The sequence below is a fragment of the Gavia stellata genome, chromosome 13 (assembly GCF_030936135.1).
Source record: "Gavia stellata isolate bGavSte3 chromosome 13, bGavSte3.hap2, whole genome shotgun sequence".
NCBI classification, from domain to species: domain Eukaryota; kingdom Metazoa; phylum Chordata; class Aves; order Gaviiformes; family Gaviidae; genus Gavia; species Gavia stellata.
Genome location: NC_082606.1, coordinates 1,206,255 through 1,229,760, shown reverse-complemented (window position 1 = coordinate 1,229,760; position 23,506 = coordinate 1,206,255). Strand labels below are relative to the sequence as shown.

The 23,506-nt window shown below is 53.3% G+C and overlaps 1 protein-coding gene across 2 annotated transcripts; it reads right to left on the bottom strand.

The window, feature by feature from the left end:
* Positions 1-562: 562 nt before the first annotated feature.
* On the bottom strand, positions 563-22,721 carry DUOX2 (dual oxidase 2). Of its 2 annotated transcripts, none has more exons than XM_059823761.1 (33): positions 22,658-22,721; positions 21,886-21,969; positions 20,138-20,302; positions 18,855-19,042; positions 17,323-17,524; positions 16,562-16,728; positions 16,412-16,472; positions 16,169-16,265; positions 15,899-15,986; positions 14,018-14,126; positions 13,519-13,682; positions 12,905-13,071; positions 12,586-12,704; positions 11,101-11,238; positions 10,671-10,784; positions 9,859-10,061; positions 9,419-9,604; positions 8,771-8,996; positions 7,974-8,067; positions 7,560-7,735; positions 7,223-7,292; positions 6,637-6,732; positions 4,980-5,158; positions 3,867-4,097; positions 3,524-3,623; positions 3,378-3,427; positions 3,119-3,246; positions 2,751-2,904; positions 1,966-2,198; positions 1,645-1,803; positions 1,329-1,484; positions 1,116-1,244; positions 563-685 (listed from the first exon to the last, which is right to left on the bottom strand). In XM_059823761.1, exons 1-33 carry the CDS (start codon positions 22,719-22,721, stop codon positions 563-565), a joined length of 4,620 nt encoding a protein of 1,539 aa, XP_059679744.1. The 2 variants fall into 2 exon arrangements, with proteins under 2 accessions (XP_059679744.1, XP_059679745.1); XM_059823762.1 differs by having other exon boundaries at positions 7,232-7,292; positions 22,658-22,706.
* Between the last annotated feature and the right edge of the window lie 785 nt (positions 22,722-23,506).

Here is a 23,506-nt window from a genome sequence, read left to right as displayed (position 1 = left end):
CGCATAAACAAGTGCGTCAGGAAAGCTGAGCCTGTTTCAAGGAGAGGGATGGTGGAGAGCTCTCTGGTTCCTCACCCCATGTGAGTGATGCCCAGGTCCTGGGACAAAGTGCTGTGAATTCAGGTTGTGCAGGCACCGAGCTGTTCAGAGCCGTTCCCTGTGCGACCCGGCACCGCACGGGGTCTGTCTTGCAGGATTAAGGTGGCAGAGCCAGGCTTGACTCAAACGCTGGGTTTTCTGGATTGGGACACACCAGCCCGACCCTAGGCGCAGCACTGCAGGAGTGCATGGATGGTAGCAGAATGCCCAGGGAAGGGGCTCACATTGGGGCTGCATGGGGCGATGCTGGGATGGCAATGCTTTACTGGTGCACTGTGTGCTGGTCTCAGCTCTGCAGGTCTCAGCATCTGTGCTCTTGGCCACAGGTGGCTTTCTCCTGGGGATGGTGGTGGGTGGGAGCCCAGGGCAATGACCACTCGAAGCACTGCTGCACACGTGCTGGGGTTGAACACACATTTCCAATGAAGATTGCAGCCCGGTGGTGAAACAGCATGGGGTAGGGTCAGAAATTCTCATAGTGATGTGCAAAGTAGGTCTGGTCCTTCTTGTTCAGCTGCCGACAAGCCTTTTCCACGTTCTTCGTCATCCCGGGCGGGCCACAGCTGAACACACCGATCTTCTGCACCTGGGGAAGGAGGAAGCCAAAGGGGTCAAACCCAGCAGCATCAGCTCTCCCCTCAGCCCAGCCCCACTCTGGCAGCTTTGGGCACAGACACCAGCCGAGCAGTCTGTCCCAGCCTGAGGAGTCTTTCGGGGAGGTTATCACCTCCCTTTGGACCCACTGGGGCCATGGAGGAAGGATGGGATCCCCCGGGGTCTCTGCCAGCTCGTGGCAGTGGCTGCAGCCGGCGCCTCACCATAGTGGGGGGCATTTGGCTGGTGCGGGGCATTGGTGACCCTCATCCACGCTCCAGAGGGAAAGTGGGTTCATTCCCCTTCTGCCCTCCCCTTGGTGCAGATGCCATCAAGGTCTTCAGGACCTTGGGGACAGGCTGGGACTAGTCCTCCACACTGGCCGGTGGGTGCCCCCCTCCTGTCCCCAGGCAGGCACTGACCTCAGGGTGCACCTCCTGCAGCGAGCTGAAGAAGGGTACAAAGGGAGGGCGCCCGAAATGGGTGATGGAGCGCAGGCCCGTGAACAAGCTCCTGTTCAGCACCTTCTGGAAGTGCCGCTCACAGATGTACTGGAAGAGAGATCAGTGAACGTCAGATGGCCCAGCATGGCCCAGCATGGCATGGCATTCTCCCTGGTGGGTGGCCAGGCTCACCAGCATGGTGGTGCGCAGGTCGAACTTCTCGGCCAGCTGCGTGATGTAGATGTGCACGGAAACCAGGTCGTTCCTGTCCGCCTCCTCCACCTCGCGGATAATGTCTGCCAGCCACTCAAACTGCCGCTGCGTGCGCGTCACCCAGATGAAGTAGATCTGTGGCGCACAGAGATGAGGCTCAGCATGGGGCCGGCACCCCATGCACGTCCATGGGGCTCCTTCCCAGCCGGGTCATGGGGGATTTTGCCCCCAAAGAGGGCACCAGCAGCAGGAGGCATCTCGGGAAGGCTCTTGTCCTCCAGATGCTTCCTCTTACCTTTTTACATAGCAGCTTGGAGCTGATGGATGACTTGAAGACCAGGTCCTTGAGGATGGACGCAAAGGGCGTCACCCCGATGCCTCCTCCCACCAGCACCGACACCTCGAACTTGTTCCACTCCTGGTGGCCCTCCCCAAAGGGCCCATCCAGATAGAGCTGGAAGGGAGCCAGCCATCAGCAGAGCATCTCCCTCCTCCACTTGCCCAGGTCTTGGCCACCTTCAAGGCTGGAGAAGTGCCTTGGGCTGGGCACAACCCATTGCTGAGATGCTCTTGGGCTCGGATGTCCCTGTCCCCAGAGAAATGGCATGGGGCTCACCTTGGGCAGCTTGCCAATGAAGGCCAGGCTCTCTGGGGAGTACAGCTCCCGCAGGCGGGTGGTCCAGGGCCCCACGGCCCGGATGTGCAGGCTCAGCGTGTCCTCGTGTGGCGCCGAGGTCAGGGTGAAGGGGTGGTACTCGGTGGTGCCCAGGGCCACACAGGCGATGCGCACCCACTGCCCAGACTTGTAGTCAAAGTCCTGTGGCCGCTGGAACCGGAGGTGTGTGACGCCTAAGTGGGGTGGGGATGGGGACTTCATTAAGGTGGAGACATTGAGCGTTAGACAGGAAAGGCTGGGGGAGATGAGTGGGCTCGAGGAAAGATGGAGCATTAGAGCGTGCACAGGGTGCCTGGGAGGGGTCTTGGGGACAAACCATGGAGCCAGGCACAGAGCTCAGGATGCTCGAGAGGCCATGCTGGGGCACAGCCCTGGGGCCAACCGGTTCTTCTTGGGTAAATAACTGATCCCAGGGTGTGATGGCCCGAGCTCTGTGCCTCAGTTTCCCTGCCTGTGTGCGTGGGGGGGTGGCACAGGAGATCCTTGCCATGCAGGGGTGCTGCAAAGGCATCAGGGCAACATGTGTAATGGAATGCAGCTAACTCTTGGAGGTGCCCGCCTGAGCCACCAGCACGTGTGACAGCCAGTGGGATATTTCCTGGGGCCAGAGTCACCTATGTGCCACCTGGGTTGGGAACTGCTGCCATCTCAGTGCTGGCAAGGCTGGTAGCTGCATTTCTTCCATTGCTGCAGCCCCGGATGCATGGCTGGGGAGGATGAGGTACCTGAGGGCAGGAGCTCAGCTTTCACCACGCTGATCTCCACCTTCTTCCTGCTCAGGCTGAGCAATTTGTCCGCGCCATAGATGAGAGCTGGGATGATGAAGTAGATGTGGAAGCGGGGCTGCTGGATCAGCGCGTAGCTGCCATGTATGATGACCTGGGCAGGGAGCAGCCCCCGTCAGCACAGCACTCGGCACAGTAAGCCATCACCCCGTGTCTGATTTGGTGGCAGTTCAGCAGCAGCGGGGAGCCAGGATTGCGGCCACCAGCTCCTTTGGGACCTCCCCAGCTATTTCACCTTGTTGGCTAGGCTGACCCACGGGCTTGCGATGCATCAGCACCACCCCATCCTCCCAGCCCAAATGCTTTACCAGGATGTAGAGTAGCACGTAGAGATGGTGGGTGATCCAGAAGCCCTGGAAGCTGACGCGTCGGAAGTGGTGGGTGGCGAACACATACATCACGGCCAGGATTACGAGCAGCAGCACTCCTGTCATGCCTGTGAGTGAAGAGGTTGGGAGGTCCCAGTGGGGATCAGGGCAGCCCCACATGGGTTCCACCTTGGCTGGGCAGAGGGCTACCCATCCTGGGGACAGGTGTGCAGGTGGTCTGCCTGCTGGGTGGTCTCACCTGGAATAGTCTGGAAGAACCACCAGTAATACTTCTGTGGGAGCTGTGACCTGAAGAGGGACAAGAGATTGCACCATGGAGTGGCACTTTCATCCCCGGCCATGCCCAGGACACTCTGTCTGGATTATATTTTAAATTTCACCTACCCATCATCCATAAAGACACTGGAAAAGAGGCAGGACAACACGCTGAGAGGCATGACTGAGAAGATGTAGACATTCACTACGTGACCTGCAGTGTGGAGCACTGTAAGAGACAGAAACCAGGAGAGAAAAGCATCACTGTTGCTGTGGATGGAGATGCGGCAGACCCTGTTGATGTGCCCAGGGACCTGGCAATTCCTCTTCTTCTCGGGTGCAAAGCATCTATGTCTCTCCGGGCTCCATATGGGTCTTCAAGCTTCTGCCTGGTCCTGCTGTGCCATGATGGGCTGGTCCTCCTGCTTTAGCTGTGGTTCGTGGGTGACACATGCCCCAGCAGCCCACCTACCTGAGAAAATCAGGGCTGCCATGGCAACCCAGCGGTGGAAGTCCACGGCGGCATCGAAGGGGATGTAGTGATTGAGGAAGGTCTCCCGAAGGACGGTGATGAGGTTGCGGCACATGGTAAGCAGGATGTAGGAGTACATGAAGGAGATGCAGGCAGCTGATCCTCGGGAGATGATGATCCCTACAAAGGTGGTCTGTGCGATTCCAGTGCTGGGGGATGCGAAGGCGTAGTCTGGGGAGAAAGAGCAGAGGGGCCGTCAACGTGCCCGGTGCTGAGGGCCATGACCCTTCCCGAAACAACGGGACAGGCAGCTGTGTAGCTTCACCAAGAAAAGGTCACCAGGGATGGGGCTGTGTGGGGACGGGACACGATTCTCGGTGTCAGACCCCCCCAGAGCTGCTGGGTGACAGGATCTCCATGGAGGTCAAGGCAGGGGATTGTCCTCCTCTACCAGGCACTGTGAAACTGCACTTGGTACTGTGTCCTCTGTTGGGCATCCCAATACGAGAGGCATCAACAAACTGGAACAAGTCCAGCGGAGGCCACCAGGGTGGATGGGAGCTGGAGGACATCACGCAGGGGAAAGGCTGAAGGAAATGGGCTTGTTCAGGCTGGAGGAGATGGGTCAGGGAAGACCTTGTGGCTGTCTGCAACCACTTAATGGGTGTTACAGCAGAAAGAGAGCCAAACTCTTTCTCAGAGATGCACAGTGAAAGCATGAGAGGCAACAGCACGAGTTTCACTGAAGGAAACTCAGGTTTGTTGTAAAATAAAAACTCTTCACAGGGAGGATGGTCAAAATTAGCACAGGCCCAATGAGGTGGGGGATCTCCAGATTCGGAGCTCTTCAAGCTCTCCCAGACAAGGCGTTCAGCGGCCTGATTCAGCTTTGAAATTGGCCTTGCTCTGAGCAGGGCATGGGACCAGTTCCTTCCAGAGGTCCCTTCCAACCTCAGTAATCCTTTGGTTATTCCAAGGGAGGACCAACACTGTTGCCCAAAGCTGTGCCGGGACCTTTCATACCCCAGCAAGCCCCATGCAACCAGCAGCTTTGAGGAGCCAAGCACACACACCCCTCCACATTTGGGGCAGCAGGGCTGGACGGGCACTCACAGTAGGCTCTCTCCACGAACACACCAGCGGTGATGGCGGAGAAGAGGACCACACAGACGATATGGCGCCGGTAATTCTCAATGAAGCGTTTGAACTCCTGGATCTTCTGCTGAACTTTGTTCCGCTCGTACTTCTTCCGCTGCGCTTCAGTGTATAAATGCAGTTGGTACTGATTGACCCTGACAAAAGGAGGAGGGATGGTGCCATTTCAAGGTTTAGCTGGCAAGGTATGTCTCAGGGCCATGCTGCCCAGATTTGGGTCTTCCTCCCTGTACAGCACTGCAACCACCTCTGCACACTAGTGACAGCAGTGGCCTGAGAGCACAGCGCCAGCAGTTGATCTCAGGTCTTCCTGCAGTCTACACCTTTTTGAAAGCTGATAACAAATGTGCAGATAGTGACTCATAAATGAAACCATAGATAAGAACTGTAAAAGATAATTTTCACAGTAATATTCAACCCTCTGGTGCTGGTTTCAGCTGGGATGGAGTTAATTTTCTTCACAGTAGCTAGTATGGGGCTATGTTTTGGATTTGTGCTGAAAACAGTGTTGATGATGCGGGGATGTTTTTGTTACTGCTGAGCAGTGCTTACACAGAGTCAAGGCCTTTTCTGCTCCTCACCCCACCCCACCAGTGAGTACGCTGGGGGTGCACAATAAGTTGGGAGGGGACACAGCTGGGACAGCTGACCCCAGCTGACCAAAGGCTTATTCCACACCATATGATGTCATGCTCACCATATAAAGCTGGGGGAAGAAGAAGGAAGGGGGGGGGACATTTGGAGTGATGGCGTTTGTCTTCCCAAGTAACCGTTACGCATGATGGAGCCCTGCTTTCCTGGAGATGGTTGAACACCTGACTGCCGATGGGAAGCAGTGAATGAATTCCTTGTTTTGATTTTCTTGCATGTGCGGCTTTTGCTTTACCTATTAAACTGTCTTTATCTCAAACCACGAGACTTCTCACTTTTACCCTTCTGATTCTCTCCCCGTCCCACTGTGGGGGGAGTGAGCAAGTGGTTGTGTGGTGCTTAGTTGCTGGCTAGGGTTAAACCATGACACCTCCAAACTGATCCCAGGGTAGGGGAAGGACCTGGGAGTTATTAAGGCAAATCAGGATATTCTGGCCATGAATAACAACCACTTAACTGCTTCCTTGTAGAAATATTTGCTGCTGCCACAGCAGCGAGGACCAAAGTCTCTCCTGCAGCTCTTGCAGGCAGTCCACAGGTGAACCAGCAGCATCCCCAGGGGCAGAGGAGCACAGGCAGGACCTGCCAGCAAAGCCCCTCTCTGCAGGCAAGACACACCCTCCAAACCCCACTATCCCGGTCTCTGGAGTTGGCCGCTTCATTTTTTTTATAGAGGCACATCACCCAGACCCAGCTACAGCACCGTCCCCACCAAGACAGGGCTGTTCCCGTAGCTCCTCAGCTAGCGAGAGGCTGTGATGTGCCTGCCTGGGCTGGGACATCTCTTGCAGGGACCGTCTCGCCTCCCCTCCCTACATTGCACCACCGTCACGGGGGTGCTGGCTCCTTGCAGCAGTGCCATTTGACCAGAGGGCTACCCAGTCTGACACAGAGACATGAGAAACAGCAAACAGGCTGAACCCAAACTCGAGAAGTGTGCCTGGCGAGGAGAGGGTGTACTCACTTTCTGCCTGGTCTCTTCCTCAGCTCTTGCCCTTCTCGCTCCACATAGTGACTCACAGTGTCCTGGTTTGGGTCTTTCTCCTCCTCTGAGATGGTACTGTTGGGAATAGAGCTTTGGCTATGTCTAGCCCAAAGCCGTACTTTCATGAAGGGCTTGCCGAAATTGTACCCATTTCCTGACTTTACATCTCAGGCTCAGCTGAGAAGGTATCCAGCTCTTGCTTACAAGCCTGCTTGCTTTAACTTTAATTGCATAGTACACAGGCTGGATTTACTCAAGATAACCCTTCTGAAAAGCAAGGTAGGACTCCCATCCCCACATAGTGGATGCAACGGGAGCTCTGTAGGAGGCGGTTGCTCCCCTCTGCCTGTCTGGGGGCCAGGGGAGGGGGGCAACAGCCCCACCGCAGCGTCCAGCTTGCTCATGGGCATGTCCCAGCGTGGTCATCCCCCTTCCCCAGCACTGGGTGTGCAAACACCTGGTGGGACCATTTGTTGGAGGGGGCTGAGGTGAAAGATGGATGTGCATCCAGTCAGAAAGAGAATAAGAAATAGCAGCAGCAGCAAGACTAAGGAGGAGAGCTTACCCTCTTGGCTCTTTCTTTTTTATGAAGGAGACGCGGTTGTGCAGGTTTTGCTTGAGCACCTCGGGGACACCTTTCAGGAGCCAAAAGGACAAACAGCTGTTTAGAGTGTGTGAGATGTGGTGGACAGAGTTTAAGCATCTCCCCTGGGCAGGGCTGGGGTGAGGAGAGGCTCTGAGCTGACCCAAACACATCGCACACGGAGCGACAGCTGAAGCCCCATTACTGCAGTTGGGCTGGAGAGACTGATGGGACAAGATTTGGGAGCTATGCATTGGGTGCTGCCCATTGCCTCCAGACCTGCAGGGCCTGGGGTGACCCAGTGCTCCTGCCCACTCACCTTTGATACAGAGCTGGGTGAGACGAAGCTCACTGTCATGGTCCCGCAGCATGTAGTGGAAATCCTCCCATGTCAGCTCATCCCTGTCCTGAAATCCTGAGGCCCGAAACATGGACTCAGTCACCTGCTCTGCCTGGTCTCTTGACAGGCAGTTGTTGGAGATCTCGATGAAGGACCTGGAGCAAGGAGGGGAGATGGGAACTTCAGAGGACCTCAGACTGAGTCCTTCAAATAACTCAGGGCAGAGCCCCAGGCCAGTTTCACAGGAGAAATGGGCTCTTGGTTGCAAGTGTTGAGCCCATGGGCTCTCACATAGCACCCTTGGTGAGTAAAGCACAGAAACTGGGAGCTGCTTTTGAAGACATCTATGTTTCCAGACATTGTGAAAACATCTAGAGAGATGAGGAGAAGTACCTGAGCATCCTCAGAAACTCCTCCTTGGAGAGGAACCCATTCTCATCAATGTCATACATCCTGAACATCACCTTGGACTTCTCCTCTGGGGACCCTGGTGGGGAGGGAGAGACACGAAGTAAGAACAAGATCCTATTTTCATCAGCAAAAGTGCTTTCAAACATTGTCTTTGAGAGTCTGGACCTGCAGCAGTGAAGTCTCACCCAGCTCTGAAAAGGCTGAAAGCATACTGATAGCAGCTTGAATAGTGACCGAATGTGAACAGCGTGCTGCCCTTCTGCTTGACTTTCTCAAGTGCAAGGTAAAAAATCAGGTAGATGATACACATTCTTTCTTGTGCATTATTTTGCAAACTCAAAATGTGCTTTTGCACAGCAGTGATTTTTCTGGGAATGGCTTTGACTGAATCTGGCATTCACCACCTCCATCTATGAATCTACCTTTCCAGTGCTCATTTAGGGCGGATCAGATATGATACGTGATATGGCTGTTATCATCAAGGACAGGATGCATGGTCCGTTCAGAAGACAGGGCAGAGTTATCTATGGTGGTGACAGATCAGCAAATCACTGCTCTGAGATAGCTCCCCTCATGGACAGTCTTACAGAAAACATAATTACATTGTCACTGCCCCACAACTCAGGTTGAAGCTGTCCTAAATGGTGGGAATTTTAATCTGTAGAAGTGCCTACAGATTGACCTGCTGGATGGATCTTGTCCTTCACTCTGCTGTTGGCATTGCCAGGGCCTAGAAACAGGACTTAGGGCAACAGATGAAGACCAGCTCCAGCTCCCACCTTTCATGAAGACCACCAAAATGTCCAGGAACTCCCGGAAGGAGATGTAGCCATTGCTGTCTTTGTCAGCCAGGGAGAACATGGAGTCCACAAACATGGAGTTGGCTTTGAGCCCCAGGGCCTCGGCAAACTCAGCCCTGCTCAGCTCACATGTCAGAGACTCCTTTGCCTTCTCTGAAGATTCGAAGTTGAGCTCGCCAGCATCGGACCTGTTGATTTCCAGCACCTGCAGGTTGTGTCCCACAAAAGAAATCCTATGAGTGCTGGCAGAGCAGAAGGCTAGTGTTCGGTTGCCTGACCTATTGCACAGAGACCGGTGGCTCCCCTGGCACAAAACACACAGCAGATACCATGGGGAAGTCCCGTGTCTCTCCTACACAATGTGACTTTCACACTAAACACCACTGACCATATGGAGACCTCGGTTACATCATCCAAAAGTCTCTTTGCAACTTTAGACGCTTATATCACCACGGCAGAACTCCCTTTGTCTTCTGCAAGGGAAAATGTCCCGTGGTCCTGAAAGTATCGACATCCTTGTGCATGGCTTACCACCTCTTACGGAGAGCAACAGCGGCAACATTCATTGCTTAATCAATACAGAAATACCTTCCTCCATGCATCAGAGCCTGCCACACCTCTATATACCTGAGCAAACAGGTGCCTGAAGAAAGTCTCCAGAATTTGTTTTCTCTGCTCTTGGGTGACTGCCTGTTTCATCAGGCTCTGCTCCTTCATCTCAGACATATGCAGATCAAGGCTGCTCTCCTCCAAGTAGCCTCGTAGCTTCCCAATGAAGTTGCTCCTCTCTGCCTCCTCGCTGAAAAGCAGCACCTGCAAAAGACCCCATCGAATGGCTGTGAGCAGCAGAGGCTCAGCTGGGATGCGAGTGCTGCTGCTCTTCACCACAGTGGTCGCTCCATGGTACGAGCTGGACCTGGTGGTTCTCCTGAGGCCACAGCCACCTTCAGGGACCTACGCTGCTCCCAGTGCCCAGGACTAAGTGGTGCAGTGTGTACGCGACCAGTGGCAGAGGATGGTGGAGGGTCTGGGGGAAGGTATCATACTCCAGGCATCATGGTACTCACCAGGTCGTACTCCTTGGGGCTCTTCAGGAGCAGAGCTTTGTTCCCTTTGTTGCTAGAGAGGATCACCTCCACCCTTTGATGGGCTTTCAGGCTGATGCTCCGGAGCACAGACCCTCTCCCATCCAGCACTTTGAGCACTTTGTCAGCTTGGAGCTGAATGTAGACGGGAGAGGTGTCTGTCTTGGGACCGTGCCACTCCATGGCTGGTGGGAGAGAGCACAGGACTCAGCTGGAAAGGCACATCTGTGCTCCTAGTCATCCCAGCACCTCCTTCACTGAGATGCAGCTTGGGAGGGATTGCATGACCAGACACATGTTAAGGGAAAAACAACAATCTCCCAACTGCAGAGCTCAAGCATATGGACAGTGGAGGAGTACAGCCCATGGAGCAGGGAGGCAGGACTTTTCCATGTCCAGGACAAGGAGATACAGTCCCTGTCCTGGAGTTACTGGTGCAATTGCTCTACACAGGTTTCCTTCAGATAAAGTGTGATCTGGAGAGGGTTGTAATTAGAGGGTCATAGGATGACTCAGGTTGGAAGGGTCCCTCGCCCAGCCTCCTGCCTGAAGTAGGACCAGCTACAGGGTCAGGCCAGTCTGCTCAAGGTGTTATCCAGTCAGGTCTTGGACAGGATGGAGACTACACAACCTCTCTGGGCTACCTGCTCCACTGCTTGAGTATCCTCCTGGAGAAATAGTTTCCCCTTATATACAGTTTGGATATAAGCTCCAAGTCCAGCCCTGCCTCAGTATGTGCCCTGACTTCAGCAGCATCACCAGACACCATCGCAGGACCAACAGTGCTGCCTCACCCTGTATCGCCTCGCTGGTCACCTCCCTCCGCACGCTGGAGCCCTGCTTCTTCTGCAGCTCCTTGAAATCTCTCTTGCGGAGAAAGGCAACAATCCAGGCAACAAACAGAGTCACTGGGAAAACATGGCAGAAGAAAGCATGAGATATCACAAAGCTCCTTCCCACTTTGGCAGCATCACCTGTATGACTGGGGCAAATAGGGGTTTATTTCTTCCCCATCACCCCCAGTTCAATGCTACATGGTTTTATTTAATGCAGGGCTGCACCATGAAAGCCCTGCTGCCACCTGATGCCCAAGGACCCTGCCACCTCAAGGACCTCAAGAGTGGCCAAGTCTCAGCAGCTCCTGCTGGGAGGTGCTTGGTCCATGGGCACTCAGCCACTTTCTCTGGTGGAAGAGGAGATGTGCAAAGAAATGGAGCAGCAAACCTAAAGGCAGGCAGCAGAGGACAACGATGATGATCCCGAAGCCTGCGCCGCTGCCTTCGAAGTAGTCCAGCACGGTCATGGGCGTGCAGTTGGCCAGGTGTTGAGCTGTCAGCTGCTGGGGCTGGGGGCACGGGTCCCCTGCATGGCGGGAGACAGGCAGTGAGCGTCACAGACCTTTTACCCCTCTCATCTCCACCATCCCCAGCTACCTCTGCATTAAGGTGCTGGTGGGGTTCATTGCGGAGTGAGGCAGGGAGCACTGCAAAACTGGGATGCTTGAGTTAAACTCAGGACCTTAGGGGACAACCCTTATTTTCGGGTTGAACCTTTGCCTGCCACAGCAAACCAAGTGCAGAGCTGGACTCAAGCACTCTGGGAGTTCAGCACCATCACCTCTCCCAATGGGATGGGCTGAGCAAGAAGCACCCTGGTCCATGGCAAATTGGGGCTTACAGCGTCTGCTCATCCGTATGCTGCAAATCCAGGGAGTCCTCCTGGTGCAATTGCATGGAGTGTATGCCAAGGGAACAAAAACACCTTGCAAAGGCTGGAATGTATGCCACATAAAATGATGTTGGTAAATGGGAAGGGTGTGGCAAGATCACGAGAGGAAAAGGCATACTGGTGTGTTTGGCCATACCTCACCCTGAGCATGGCAGCAGGACTCTTTTGGGGTCTCGGTGGGGAGAGGAAAGCTCATTTCAAGGACGGCACAGGAGGGCACCAGGGTGAGGGGTGCATGTCAGCACAGGACTAGGCTGCTCCTAGCCTGCTGGGAACCCAAAACATGCTGGGACGCAAGCCCTGAGCTCTCCCTGGGCTGAAATCTGGCTGGTGCAGTTCATGCTGCCGTTGCAACCACATCTGCAGGAAAGCCTGGGCAGCCCTTCTAGCAGCCCTGGTTAACCAACAGCCCCGTTGGCGGAGCAGCCAGGCAGGAGTGTGCATTGTGGTACAGCACCCAGGGCACATTCAGGGGTTGATGCAATTAAAGGCAAAAGTAGGAAACATTACACAGTTACAGTATGCAAAGCTCAACCCATCTGCAAACTTCATCACTTTTGAGTCATCAGTTTAACCTGCAGACCTGTGTGTGCTTGTATATAAAAGGAGCTAGAGGACATGTCACTGAGGAGCGTGACACACCATGGAGTAGGCAGAGGCCAAGTTCTAACCCCAGCACGACCTTTCAGGGCATCAGTTGAATTTTTGTACCCAGAAATCTTTCCAAGACTCATGCAACGCACATGCCTGGTCTTCAGCCCACTTTCAACATCAGCGCTGCCCACCTTGCTTACAAGCAACCCTTGCATTTTGCATGCATTTTGCTGGCTTAGGGGCATAGCAGGTGTCAGGCTTGAGAAACTGCCAGCTGGATGCTTTCCCTGTGTCACTGAGTCACCAGCTGTGTCACCGAGATGGGTCTGCTTTCCTCCCTAACTCGTTGGTGCTGTTTGCTCCCTGAGCCTTGCTGTTTGCACTCACCCTCGCTCCAGACAAACACGTGGGGCTGGAGGTCTGTGGGGTCTGCGTGGGTGACGGCAGCCAGGACATCGCGGAAGGTGGTGTTACGGATGTCCCTGGTTTCCTCTGCTGTGAACAGCCTGGGGAAAGAGATGTGGGGCCAAGCGGTGGCCCTGGGTGTCACTGTCTGGCAGCGGGAGGGATTCGCTCCCCACGCAGTTTTAGGAACAGAGGAAGATGGAGGATGGTTTTTCCTCCAGCCCCAGTTGTTACGTCTTACTGGGGCTGGCAGAGCAGTGCGCAGCCTGCTCGGTGTGCCATACAGGGAAGAGGTATTTACCCGTTCTTGGTGTTTTCGAACCAAAATCTATCGCCATCGCGCAGGCGCACAAACTGGTCGAGGATGATGGAACTGAAGAGGGACCCATCAACCTCCAGCATGCCTCCGGGGAGCAGCTCCAGCCCAGCCGTGTTGTTGGCATACAGAGCAGCGACATTCTTCAGGACCTGGCCAGAAACCCCCACCGCATACATATAAGCAGAGGGAATTCTGCCAGGGCCTCAGAAAGTCTTGGCAAGCCTCAGGAGGAGCGAGGAAGGTGCATTTCCCAGGCATCACATGTCTCTAGTCTGGGAGGCTGCTCAGCCCCATGCAGCCTTGAGTTCATGGTTTGGACTCGAGCAACTAAGCCTCACTCCCAGAGCATCTCAGCTCCAGGAGGAGCAGAGTACCCAGCAGCACAGGAGCTTAGCACTGGGGCAGGATATATTTATTCATGCCATGTAATTATACAGTTACCCCAATGCAACAGCCCCGCAGGCATGAAAATCAGCTAGGGCAGGATACGCACTGATGTCCCTCTCCTACATTGCTGGAGAAGCCGGTTACTCCCTGGACTGCCCCAATGTCCTTTGACCCACACACTTTCCATGCCCAGATCAGTTCCCTGTTACCTGTTGCTCCAGGTGTGGGGCAAGGTCTGACCAGTTCTGGAGAGGGTCCAACCCAAATCGCTCACGGGCTTGGTTATAGGTAGGCAGGCCAAGGTCTCGTCCGCGTTGGAGCCAGCTGGCCACGTAGTCAGTGCGGGAGTACTTCAGGGGCCCGTACCAGTAATCTGTGAATGGATTTGAAGCCGTGGTGATGGCAAGGCAGAGACAGAGAAGCAACCCCAACCACCCTGACTGCCAGGCTGGCCTCACGCCTCTGCCGTGGGCCACGCTGAACATGGAGATCATCCCCATGACCTTGCCAGGACTGTCCCAGGAAAATGCTTAACATGCCCTGCAGCTTCTCTGCATCTCCATTAACAAGGTTGAAGCTGGTTTGAGCATGATGTTGGGTGCTGATGGTGGTGGCAATGGGATCTGTCTCCCCACCTTGGCCCCCACACAGCCACAGGAGAGAGGGTCCCCCACTGACGCGCCAGCTGCAGTGCAGGGAAGTGCAGACCTTGGAGATCTTCCACCACAATGTTGTCCTCCCGCTCTGCAATCTGTGAGCTCATCCCCAGCAGGAGGTTGTCTACGTCCACATCCTCTGCCTGCTGCAGCCTGGTGCTCTGAGGGGAGAAGGGAAGAGCAGGCAATGCCTCGCAGGTCTGATGACATGGGGCAGCCCCACACCCCTGAACTGGTGCCCACAGGGGTGCAGACCCTGGGCATAGGGGTACCAGGGATTTCTTCCACGCTCATTTTCTCCACGTCAGCTTAACCTTGAGCTCTGAGCCTGCCGTGGCTCAAGGTAGCATCTGAGGATGTCTGGATGGGGAGGATCTCACAACCCTTGGTTGGCTGTCCTGCTGTGCGCCCAATTTCCCTTTCACCTCCCTGTGGGGTCCTCCGTAATGTAAAGCAAGGAATGAAGCCCCTGTCGTGAATCCCTGATTTAGTATCCTAACTAAAAAACTCTTTTTGGATGGTCACCAACAGCAACTGGAATTTTGAATTTGATGCTACATCCAGTTGCAGTTTTGTTCGTTTTGACCTTATTATGTTTATTGCTTACAATAATTCTGTATATCAAAGTTTGGCAAAACTTCAAACAAATGACATCAATCCAGCATGTAAAATGTATACAATCAACTGATTCTGTACGTGAAATGGTATATAACTAACATTAATTGTGACACTTAAACTAAACAGCTTATCAAATAATTAGACTCTTACCACTGATCTGCAATATGCCACGTATTTATGACATAGAGGCAAGAGGTAATCGTACTACCACTCTATGAGTCAATGAAGTGGATTGACTGTAGTCACAGGGTGGAGTGTGAGGGGTGTGCTCAACCCCTTGATCAGACTGGTGGTGGTTTGGTGCAGGCTCCAGAAGAGGTAAAGGCCTGAGCCGTAGCCAGGCCATGAACTCCTCTGGTTTCAGTCTGTTCTCTGAAAACCCACAAAGAAGCAGAGCGACACAGTGAGCATCGATGCATATGAGCTTGGAACACCGATCATGCAATTAACACATGATTAACGTGTGGCTTTTCCAAGACTCATTTATCCAGGAACAAAGAAAGTTGTGGGTACAAGGAACCTCATGCATACCTTTCCCGTTGCATGTAATTTGACTACGAGCCAACCACTTTATTCCATAAATAAAGTGGCCTAAGTGAGCATTCTTTGAGCTCTCCCTGCTAGGCAGCGTGGTTGCATGGTGACGATCTCCCCTTGAGCTGGGACACCTCTCAAGGTTGCTTCTTGAGGCATACAGACCTTTTACCAGTGGCAGATCTTTGGTAAGCGACCAATATTGTGCAAAACCTTGTAGTATGGTAACTTTGATTTTGCCTTGGCAACTTTTATTGCATGTTGAAATGATGCTAATGAAACTTTACATAAACTTTGCATATATATTCCTTTAGACATAAACCGTTGACCAAGTCTGAGACTAGGTTTGGACCTAGCCACACCTAGACTCCTCTCTGAGAAGGAGTTTAGAAAGCAAGGGGGTCCACCCTGAACCTCGTGACTCAACGGGAGGGTCCTCCTTACCCTTTTGTGTCCGTGGTCTCTCTGCGAATCATTCTAACTCGAGTGTAACTCAATTTTCGTTTGTATGTTTCTTCCATGCAGTGACTAATAGAGTGAACCTTGTCACCGAACTTTAAGTCACACTTTTATGACATCATATTAAAACCACTTTCGCTGATAGCTTTGATGATGATTTTTTAAGTGATCTAAATTCATGACAATTGGCATAGTCAGCAGGATCCAAAATCAGGATTCATGAGAAACTGGTGTACTCAGCAGGATACTAAATCAGGATTCGCAACAGCCCCTCCATCCAGCCTGCCACACCCTCAGGACCCCCACGCTCCCTTCCCCCTACCTTTCTGCTCCAGTAGTTGTTGCAGAGCCGCACTGCTGGGAATGAGCCACCGGGGACGGACACTTTCTGGAACTGGCACTTGGGGTCTCTGGAACAGCAGAGAAGGGCTGGACCCACAGCTCCCGGCCAGGGCTGTCCCGAGCTGGCAGGGCTCGGCTGTCCCAGTGAGGGGCAGGATGCCGGGGAAGGGACAGGGACCATCCCCATCTTTTGCATCTCCTTCCCTGGCATGGGCACTGCTCTCCTACAGCCCTGCTGGGCTGCTCCTACCTCTTGTAGACGCCTGGTGGCACCATGGTGGCCAGGAATTGCCCCGCAGCTGCCACGAACTCTGGCGAGAGGCTGGGGTCCAGGTGCTGCTGGTAACCTGCGGGGCAGCAGCCACAGTCCAGCACCCAAGCTGGAGAGAAAGTGGGCGAAGCCCCTTCTCCTGCTCCATCCTTTGGCTCCCCTGGTCCCCCCACCCCTGCTCCCCGCACACCCCGCAGCTCCATCACACGCCATGCCCCTCACCATTGTACTCCGGGACGGGTCTCCCCAGCAGGGTTGGCAGCCACTCGTACAGCACGATGTTCTAGGGCACAGGGGAGCTGGGTCAGGGACATTGCCGGGGAGCGTATTGGGGGTCCTGACAGAGCCGGGGCGGGGGGTCCCATCCCTCACCTGGAAGGTGGCGATGACCCGCTTGCGAGCATGCTGGAAGATGTCCTCATCAGACCAGGTGGGGTGTACCTGCGCCAGCACCGCGGCCAGGTGGTTGTGGTACCGAAACCAGGCAATGCTCTCAGCCTGCAGGAAGGGGTTCTCGTTCCCCCAGGCACTCCCCAGGTCTGCAAGAGCAACCAGGACCATCAGTGGGGGATGCCGCCACTGGGTCTAGCTTTGCTGGTGGCTGGAGGAGCATCCCCAGCCCTGTGGCTGCAGCCCAGCATCCCCTTGTCCCCTTGCCCTTCCTTCCTCCCCAGGGAGACAAGCAGCCTGAGCGAGTGAGAAGCAGCACTGGGCCCCCAGCACGGACCAAAGGTTGGGCAGGTGAGGAATTCAAAACAAGCTGAGCAAGTTTTTATTGGCAGCAGCCCCTTTCCCCAGAGGAGATCGCCTCAGATCAGAGGGACCAGCACCCGCTGGTCTCTGTGTGTTGGGTGGGAAATGACCCGCTGCCTTCCGGGGCTGCGGCACCTTAAGTTCACAGCATGTCTTTGCTGGGAAGCCTTTGCTGGGGCACGCTTCTTCCTCCCCCTCGGGCTGGGAAACTGCCTGCTCTCCCACAGGACTCCTGACCCACGTGTCCCAGCTCACTGCACCCCCCCTGCCCTTTCCCGGGGTCCCTTCTGGGCTCAGCTCCAGGGACCTCCTGCTCCCCCTGCTCGCGGTCAAGGTATGGACCCAAGCATATGAAAACCCATTGAGGATGCCACCATTACCATAGATCCCCTGGGGACCACCCTGTCCTGTGGACGGATCCAGTGCCTTCCACATGGGGACCCTCCCATCCGTCTCCCTCGGGAGGTGCCCGCTGGGCCCTGAAGCCAACTGTCCCCTCGAGAAGCTCCTCAGGGCATCGCTCCAGGAGTGCGAGGGGCCGTAGATGGAGCTGCCATCCAGCCAGCCCGTCACCTCGTTCGTCTAGGGCAGGCACAGAGAACAGGCATTCAGAGGCACTGGGGTCTTGTCAGAAAGGTGCAAAAAAAAGGTCTGAAAAACCCCAACTCGGCCCTTCTGGTCTTGCAAAGCAGCCATCCCATCCCCTGTTTTAACAAGAGCTATCAGCATGAAAATATATACTGACAATCTCTATGCAAACTGCAGGAATTAGTGCCAGGTACAGAAAAAGACCAGGTACAGATTTTTCAAAAGTACATTTTGGGGTTTTTTTCCCAATTATTTTCAGCTATGCCCAGAAGCAGACATCTGTGAATCCTATGTGGGCAAGACGAAGCTAGAAGGGGACTAAACCCATCTCTGGGGAAACTGGAAACGCTGGAGCTTTCCCCTCTGGGGACCGCTGTCCTCACAGCAGGGAGTCCCACTGCCCTGGCAGCATGTTGAATATCTCCGCTGCCAAATGTTTTAATGAAAACATCCTTTTTAATCTGAAAACATGCTGGAGTTTTCATTTTCCTAAGGTTTGAAATGCTGCTAAAAACATGACTTGCTAATCTGGTCTCATCATGGTTTGTAACATGAAAGGTTCAGGGGGGTATTTTGCTTTGGCGATTTTGACTGGGAAGCTTTCCAGCACGAAGGAAAAAGCACATGGGCTTGGGAACACATCCAGCCTCAGCACAGCAATATACGGAGAAAATGGGGGAAAATCTGGATTTTTTCCAAGATGACTGAAATTCAGAGAAGCTTTACAAGTTTACAACTTTATGACAGTACCGGCTCATTTTTGTGATGCATTATTAAAGATAAGAGTTGGTGCCTAAAAAAATGTGTCATAGTTACTGACCTTCTAGAGCGGCACAAGTGTATAAATTGGTTGTGGAAGTTCATTACACTTGTACCAAAAAGGCTCCAGTTATCACTTGTTTCACCAGATACAGACAGCCCTACCTTTGCTCATTTGACTGAAGTGATAAAAACTTTGGCAGCCAATGTTTGCAAATGTTCGTGCTTTACCCTTTCCTTTTCTTCCCTCCATAAACCATGCAAGATACTCAATTTGCATTAAAATAGATGACACAGGCAGATCTAGAGTAATTACATTTTCTTTGGCCAAGAAAAGCACTGACCTTGAGCAACAACAAATGTGGCTCCATGTGAACCACTACCTTGGAGGTTGTGTTTTGGGTTCATTTGCAATTGGTTCAAACACTTGAGAGACATATATTTTTAAGGAAACAGCAGTGCTCTCCTTTTATTTTTGCAAACACTGTCTTGGCTGCTACAGACCCCAGTGTTGGGTGAAGAGGAACTTAGCCAAAAGGCAAAGAGCAAAGGAAACGCTACCTACCTGTTCCCGGGGGCTGTTGGGGCTCTGCCCCGTCTCTGTTGCCCAGTGGATGCGCTGGAAGGGCAGGACCACGTCTCCAGTGCCTGCAGGGTCAAACACGACGTCTCCGGATGGGATGTGGATATTCAGGAACTCAGCAGGGCAGCCGGGTTTCTCCATCCCCAGGATGTCTGAGAGCACATGGAAACCTGCCAGAGACCCAAGCATGGTCAGCAGCTGGGAGGACTACCACCAGCACCTGGAGCAGGACGTGATGGTAAGCAGCTGAGCTGTACGTGGGCTGAGGGAATCACCCTGTGCATCATGAGTGGTTTCCTTCCTGCCTTCACTGCTGGTTTGCTCCATGACTTTGAAAAAGTCACTTTGGGCTGAAGCCCAGATGTGCTGAGCTCCAGTCCACAGGAACAGGGCTCCAGGTGCCCCTGGCCAGACCTCATGAGTAGAATAGGGTCATTCAGGGACCAGGGTGGAGAAACTCAGCCAGCAGATGTTCAGAGACCACTGGCAGCTGGACCATCCGCTGGCCACAACTTCACCAAGATCAAGGCTCTGCATTTAGCCACTATTTCCCTGAGTTCCTCCTTGCCTATGGCCCTCAAGGCCAAGCGTTCCTGCTGATGCTAGGCCCAGTGGCTGCCGATGCTGTGGGCCCATTTGAGCTTTGGTGTAATGGGAAAAAATACTTCCAGGGAGAAGCTAAATGGTACCGCACTAGTGTCCGCCCCTCCGGTGGCCCATCTTGTGGCCGAGCACCCTGGCTTGGGTGTCTGGGGATGTGTATGAACCTTAAGCTGTACAGGGAGCTAATTGTCTCCACTTCTTTGACAAGTTCAGCCAGTTTTCTCAATGAGCCAAGGGTATTTCCCAGAGACAGACATCCCTGGGCTTGGAGACCCAAGACCCTGCTGAGCTCCTGAGTGACAGCAAAACCTGCTCCGACTTGCAGCTATTCTGCCCAGCAATCACTCATGGTGTGGCTCTTATCACACCTGTCAGGTGTTTTGCAACGAGGTAATGCTACTGCTAAAACAAATGAGGAAGTTCCCAAATGACAAATATCAGCATTTGCGGCAACTGCCAAAGGTCATCAAAAATTCATGCAAACTCTCTTGGCTGGACAGTACTTTGGTATGGCGATACCCAAGGCTTTATCTTTTGGGTGTGGGTCTGCTATGAAGCAGTGGGTGAGGACTGCTCCAACACACGGCCTTGGGGTACGAGAAACCAACATTTTTCCACCCAAACCAACATTTTCCCACCCAGTGCCAGGCCCCAGCTCTTACCGAAGAAGACAGCCAGCACAGTTGTATTCCTGCGGGAGGGCAGCCCAGAGGATCCCCGTGCCACCGCATTGCTGAGCTGGCGAGCGTTGGGCACGTGGGGCTCCTGCAGCGCTTGGTAGACGCCGTCCGCATAGTTGGCCGGCAGGAGACGCAGCAGCCTGGCACCTGTGGCACCAAAGTGACACAGCATGGGTCCAGCAGCACCCAACAGATGGGAGACACAGAGATAGTGTGGTACACCGTCGTGTGTGAGTGTCCCAGAAGAGAGCAAGAGGATGGCATAGATGCTTATAGTGGCCAAGAACATGCAAGTTTTGGTACCAACACCCAAAACTTCTTGCAACACTGGGATCAGTCCTCTTAAAACTAGGAGGGATCCTCCATGGGCATGTTCCCTTCCAGTTGTCCTTCTCTGGTCCATGTGCATTCCTGTTGCGTCCTGGAGGTCTGGGGTGGTGTGCTCTCATGGGTAACTGATGTTAAGCTGTCCATGTTGACTATGCAATCCTACACAAGCATGGTGATTGCCAACACCATAGGAAACAGGAGAGGGAACAGCCAAAGAGGCAGAGAGACAAGGGAGAAGATGAGAGAGAAACACCCTGCCTTCACACACACTGCCTGTCCCATAATTGAAAAGCCCAGAGGCAGGAGATTCTTTCTCACTGATGAGCGAGTTGGTTTCAAAAGGCTCTTCACCAGTGTTGAGGGCTTCATTTGCTGGAGCTCCCCAGAGCTGGGGGAAATCCTGAATTACTGACTTAGTTTTGAGCTTAGTTTCCATAGATTTGTTTCCAAATGTTAAGGTCTGAGCCGTCTTCTCTGGAAGAGGGAGATCTTGTCTGCCAGGGACCTGCTGGATCTCCCTGACAGGCTTTGGTGTAACCAAAGAGCTGATGAGACATGTCATGTTGGAGAGCCATTTGGACTCAGAGGAAGATGTGTAATTGCCACTGCGCCTTGTGTCACCGTGTAGGCGACCAATCTAGGCTGCAGGAAATAAGAGGATTTGTAATATTTAATATTTTAGATAAGATCCTGCCTGATCTGCCCTGGTCCCTGGCTCGGGGACATCTCCCAGAGGTGGGCCCATGGGCTGGTTGTAGGCATAAGAAAGCAGCTCACCACTGGCACAGGGAAATCCCACATGCCTGTCCCAGTACAGACCAGTACATGCTGCACAGCAGCCCAACAGCACAATATCTGTCCTGTGCAGAGCAGAAAAGGAGTAGGTCCAGCATGCCTGGACCATGAACTCTTCTGTCTCTGGTCATGTGTTGAATGCTGCTTGAACGGCATGCTGATTTTGGCTAAAGATGCCTTTTCCCAGCTCTGGGATCCCTGACTATCACTGAAATGCCTGCTGGGAAGAGCTGGGTCCTCCCTACCTTGGATATTTTGAATGGCCCTGCAAAGGCACAGCTCTGCTCTGCGACTGATCCAACACCAGGGCGACCTGCAGACGGTGCCTGGGCAACAGGTAAAAGTGGCAAAGCCAGGACATGGGAGACAAAGCTGGGCTGCTTGGCCCCTCCAGACTGCTCTAACGGGGCCCTTGGGTGCATCTAGGAACCTACCTTCAGTGCAAACAGCCACCTCTCAGGGCCACTGGAGGTGGCATTGCCTGGTCACCTGCCTGGTTCAGGCTGAAGTCAGAAAGCGTTTCTCTCTCAGTTGTAAAACGAGCCAGATGCCCAAGTGCCAGCTCACCCTGGCCCACCATCCCCATCCCCAGGCCTGGCACTCACCCACCGATCCGCGGCTGTGGTGCAGCAGGTTGTTGTACCAGCCGTCGTAGCGCTGGACCTCCCAGGAGATGCTCTCCTGGGCTCCTGGAATAGACCAGACCCACTTGGTGAGCAGCAAAAAAAAAAAAATGCATGAAAAGAGCATCTCCATTACAGAATTATATTTATACTGTGATGTTTTCCCATATTCTTTTTGAAACTTTCTGTACAGTTTTTTAGACAAGTTTTGCACTCCTTTTGAGGTATAAGCAATGTCTAAAATTAGAAATTCATGCTTGTGATCCTGATGTCCCCAAACCAATTTCTCACCCCCACCAGTCTACTCCCAAAGGATCTTCATTTCCTCCTTCTGTCTCATTGTATCAGAAGAAGCCTCTCCTTAGTTCTGACCCCCACAAAGTCCACGTGAGTCAAGCAAAGGCCTTGACACTGCAGTTGTGCTCTCCTCCATGCATTGATTATCAGCATTAGCCTTTGTCAATAAATATATAATTTGTTTCCTTTGTTTTAATTTTTATTGCTTTTATTATAATACTAGCAAGAAGCTCCAGTTCCTGGTTACAAGCTGTGTACACATAAAAAGATCATTAGGTGAGTCTCCCAACCTGCAGGCTCTGCAAGTTCAGCATTTTGAACCATTTTTTTCTTATCTTATCAGAAACTGAATCATCCCCACCTCTGATATGATGCCCATGAGTTAGAGGAAACTCCTCTGAGGGACAGAAACTTCCAGGATCTCCCCTTGGATCCCCTTCCCTGAAACTGTACTTACTCCCCGAGGTCCACGTCACCAGCAGAACCACAGTCAAACTCAACATCATCTCCACGGGTTGCATTGGCCACTGGGTCTTTGGAAGCAGTGACCTGCAAACGGAGAGGATAAGGAGGGAGCTGGAGCTGGGCTGCTCCTGCAGGCTTCGAACATGCATAGACCATAATCTCAGCTCCTTCTTGTGATTTCTGCTGCCTGGTAAAACCCTGCTGCCATCCTCATCCATCAGCAGTATCTCCTGATTTGGGCTGTGAGAAGGTGGCAGGGGACACGTGAGACCCCATCACCCTGGGGAAAACTCTGTCAGGAGGTGCCAACTGGCCTGAGAAGACCTTTCTGCTGGAGCAGAACCAGTACCCCTGCCTCGGGGTACCCTAGCTGTAGGTTCACAACTCACGATCCACAGCAGGAAGATGTTAAGCTGTGCCAGCTCCGTTATAGAAACACGTTCTTCATTACAGAAACAGACACACTTCAGCTGGCAATTTCTTTGCACGCGCATTGTCCCATCCAAGCAAAATCCAGCTGTGAACATGATGGGAACAGCCTCAGCATGCAGTCAGGTGCCCCAAAGTATGCTAATGCTGCAGATCAAGACCTCTTGATCACCTCTGGCCTAACTCAACGACACTCTCTCATGACCAGCCTTTCTCATGATGCTTTGCCATCTCACTTTCTACAAAGATCCTGGATCCACAGCAAATTTCATCAGTGGGACCTGAACCTTTAAAACCCCAGCCAACACCTGACTGAAGAGAGGGATTCCCAGCCATGAACAGCGAAGGCTGCATTTTTTGGTCATAAATGATACAATGCTGCCGCTGGCTTGCCGTGCACAGGAATGCCAAA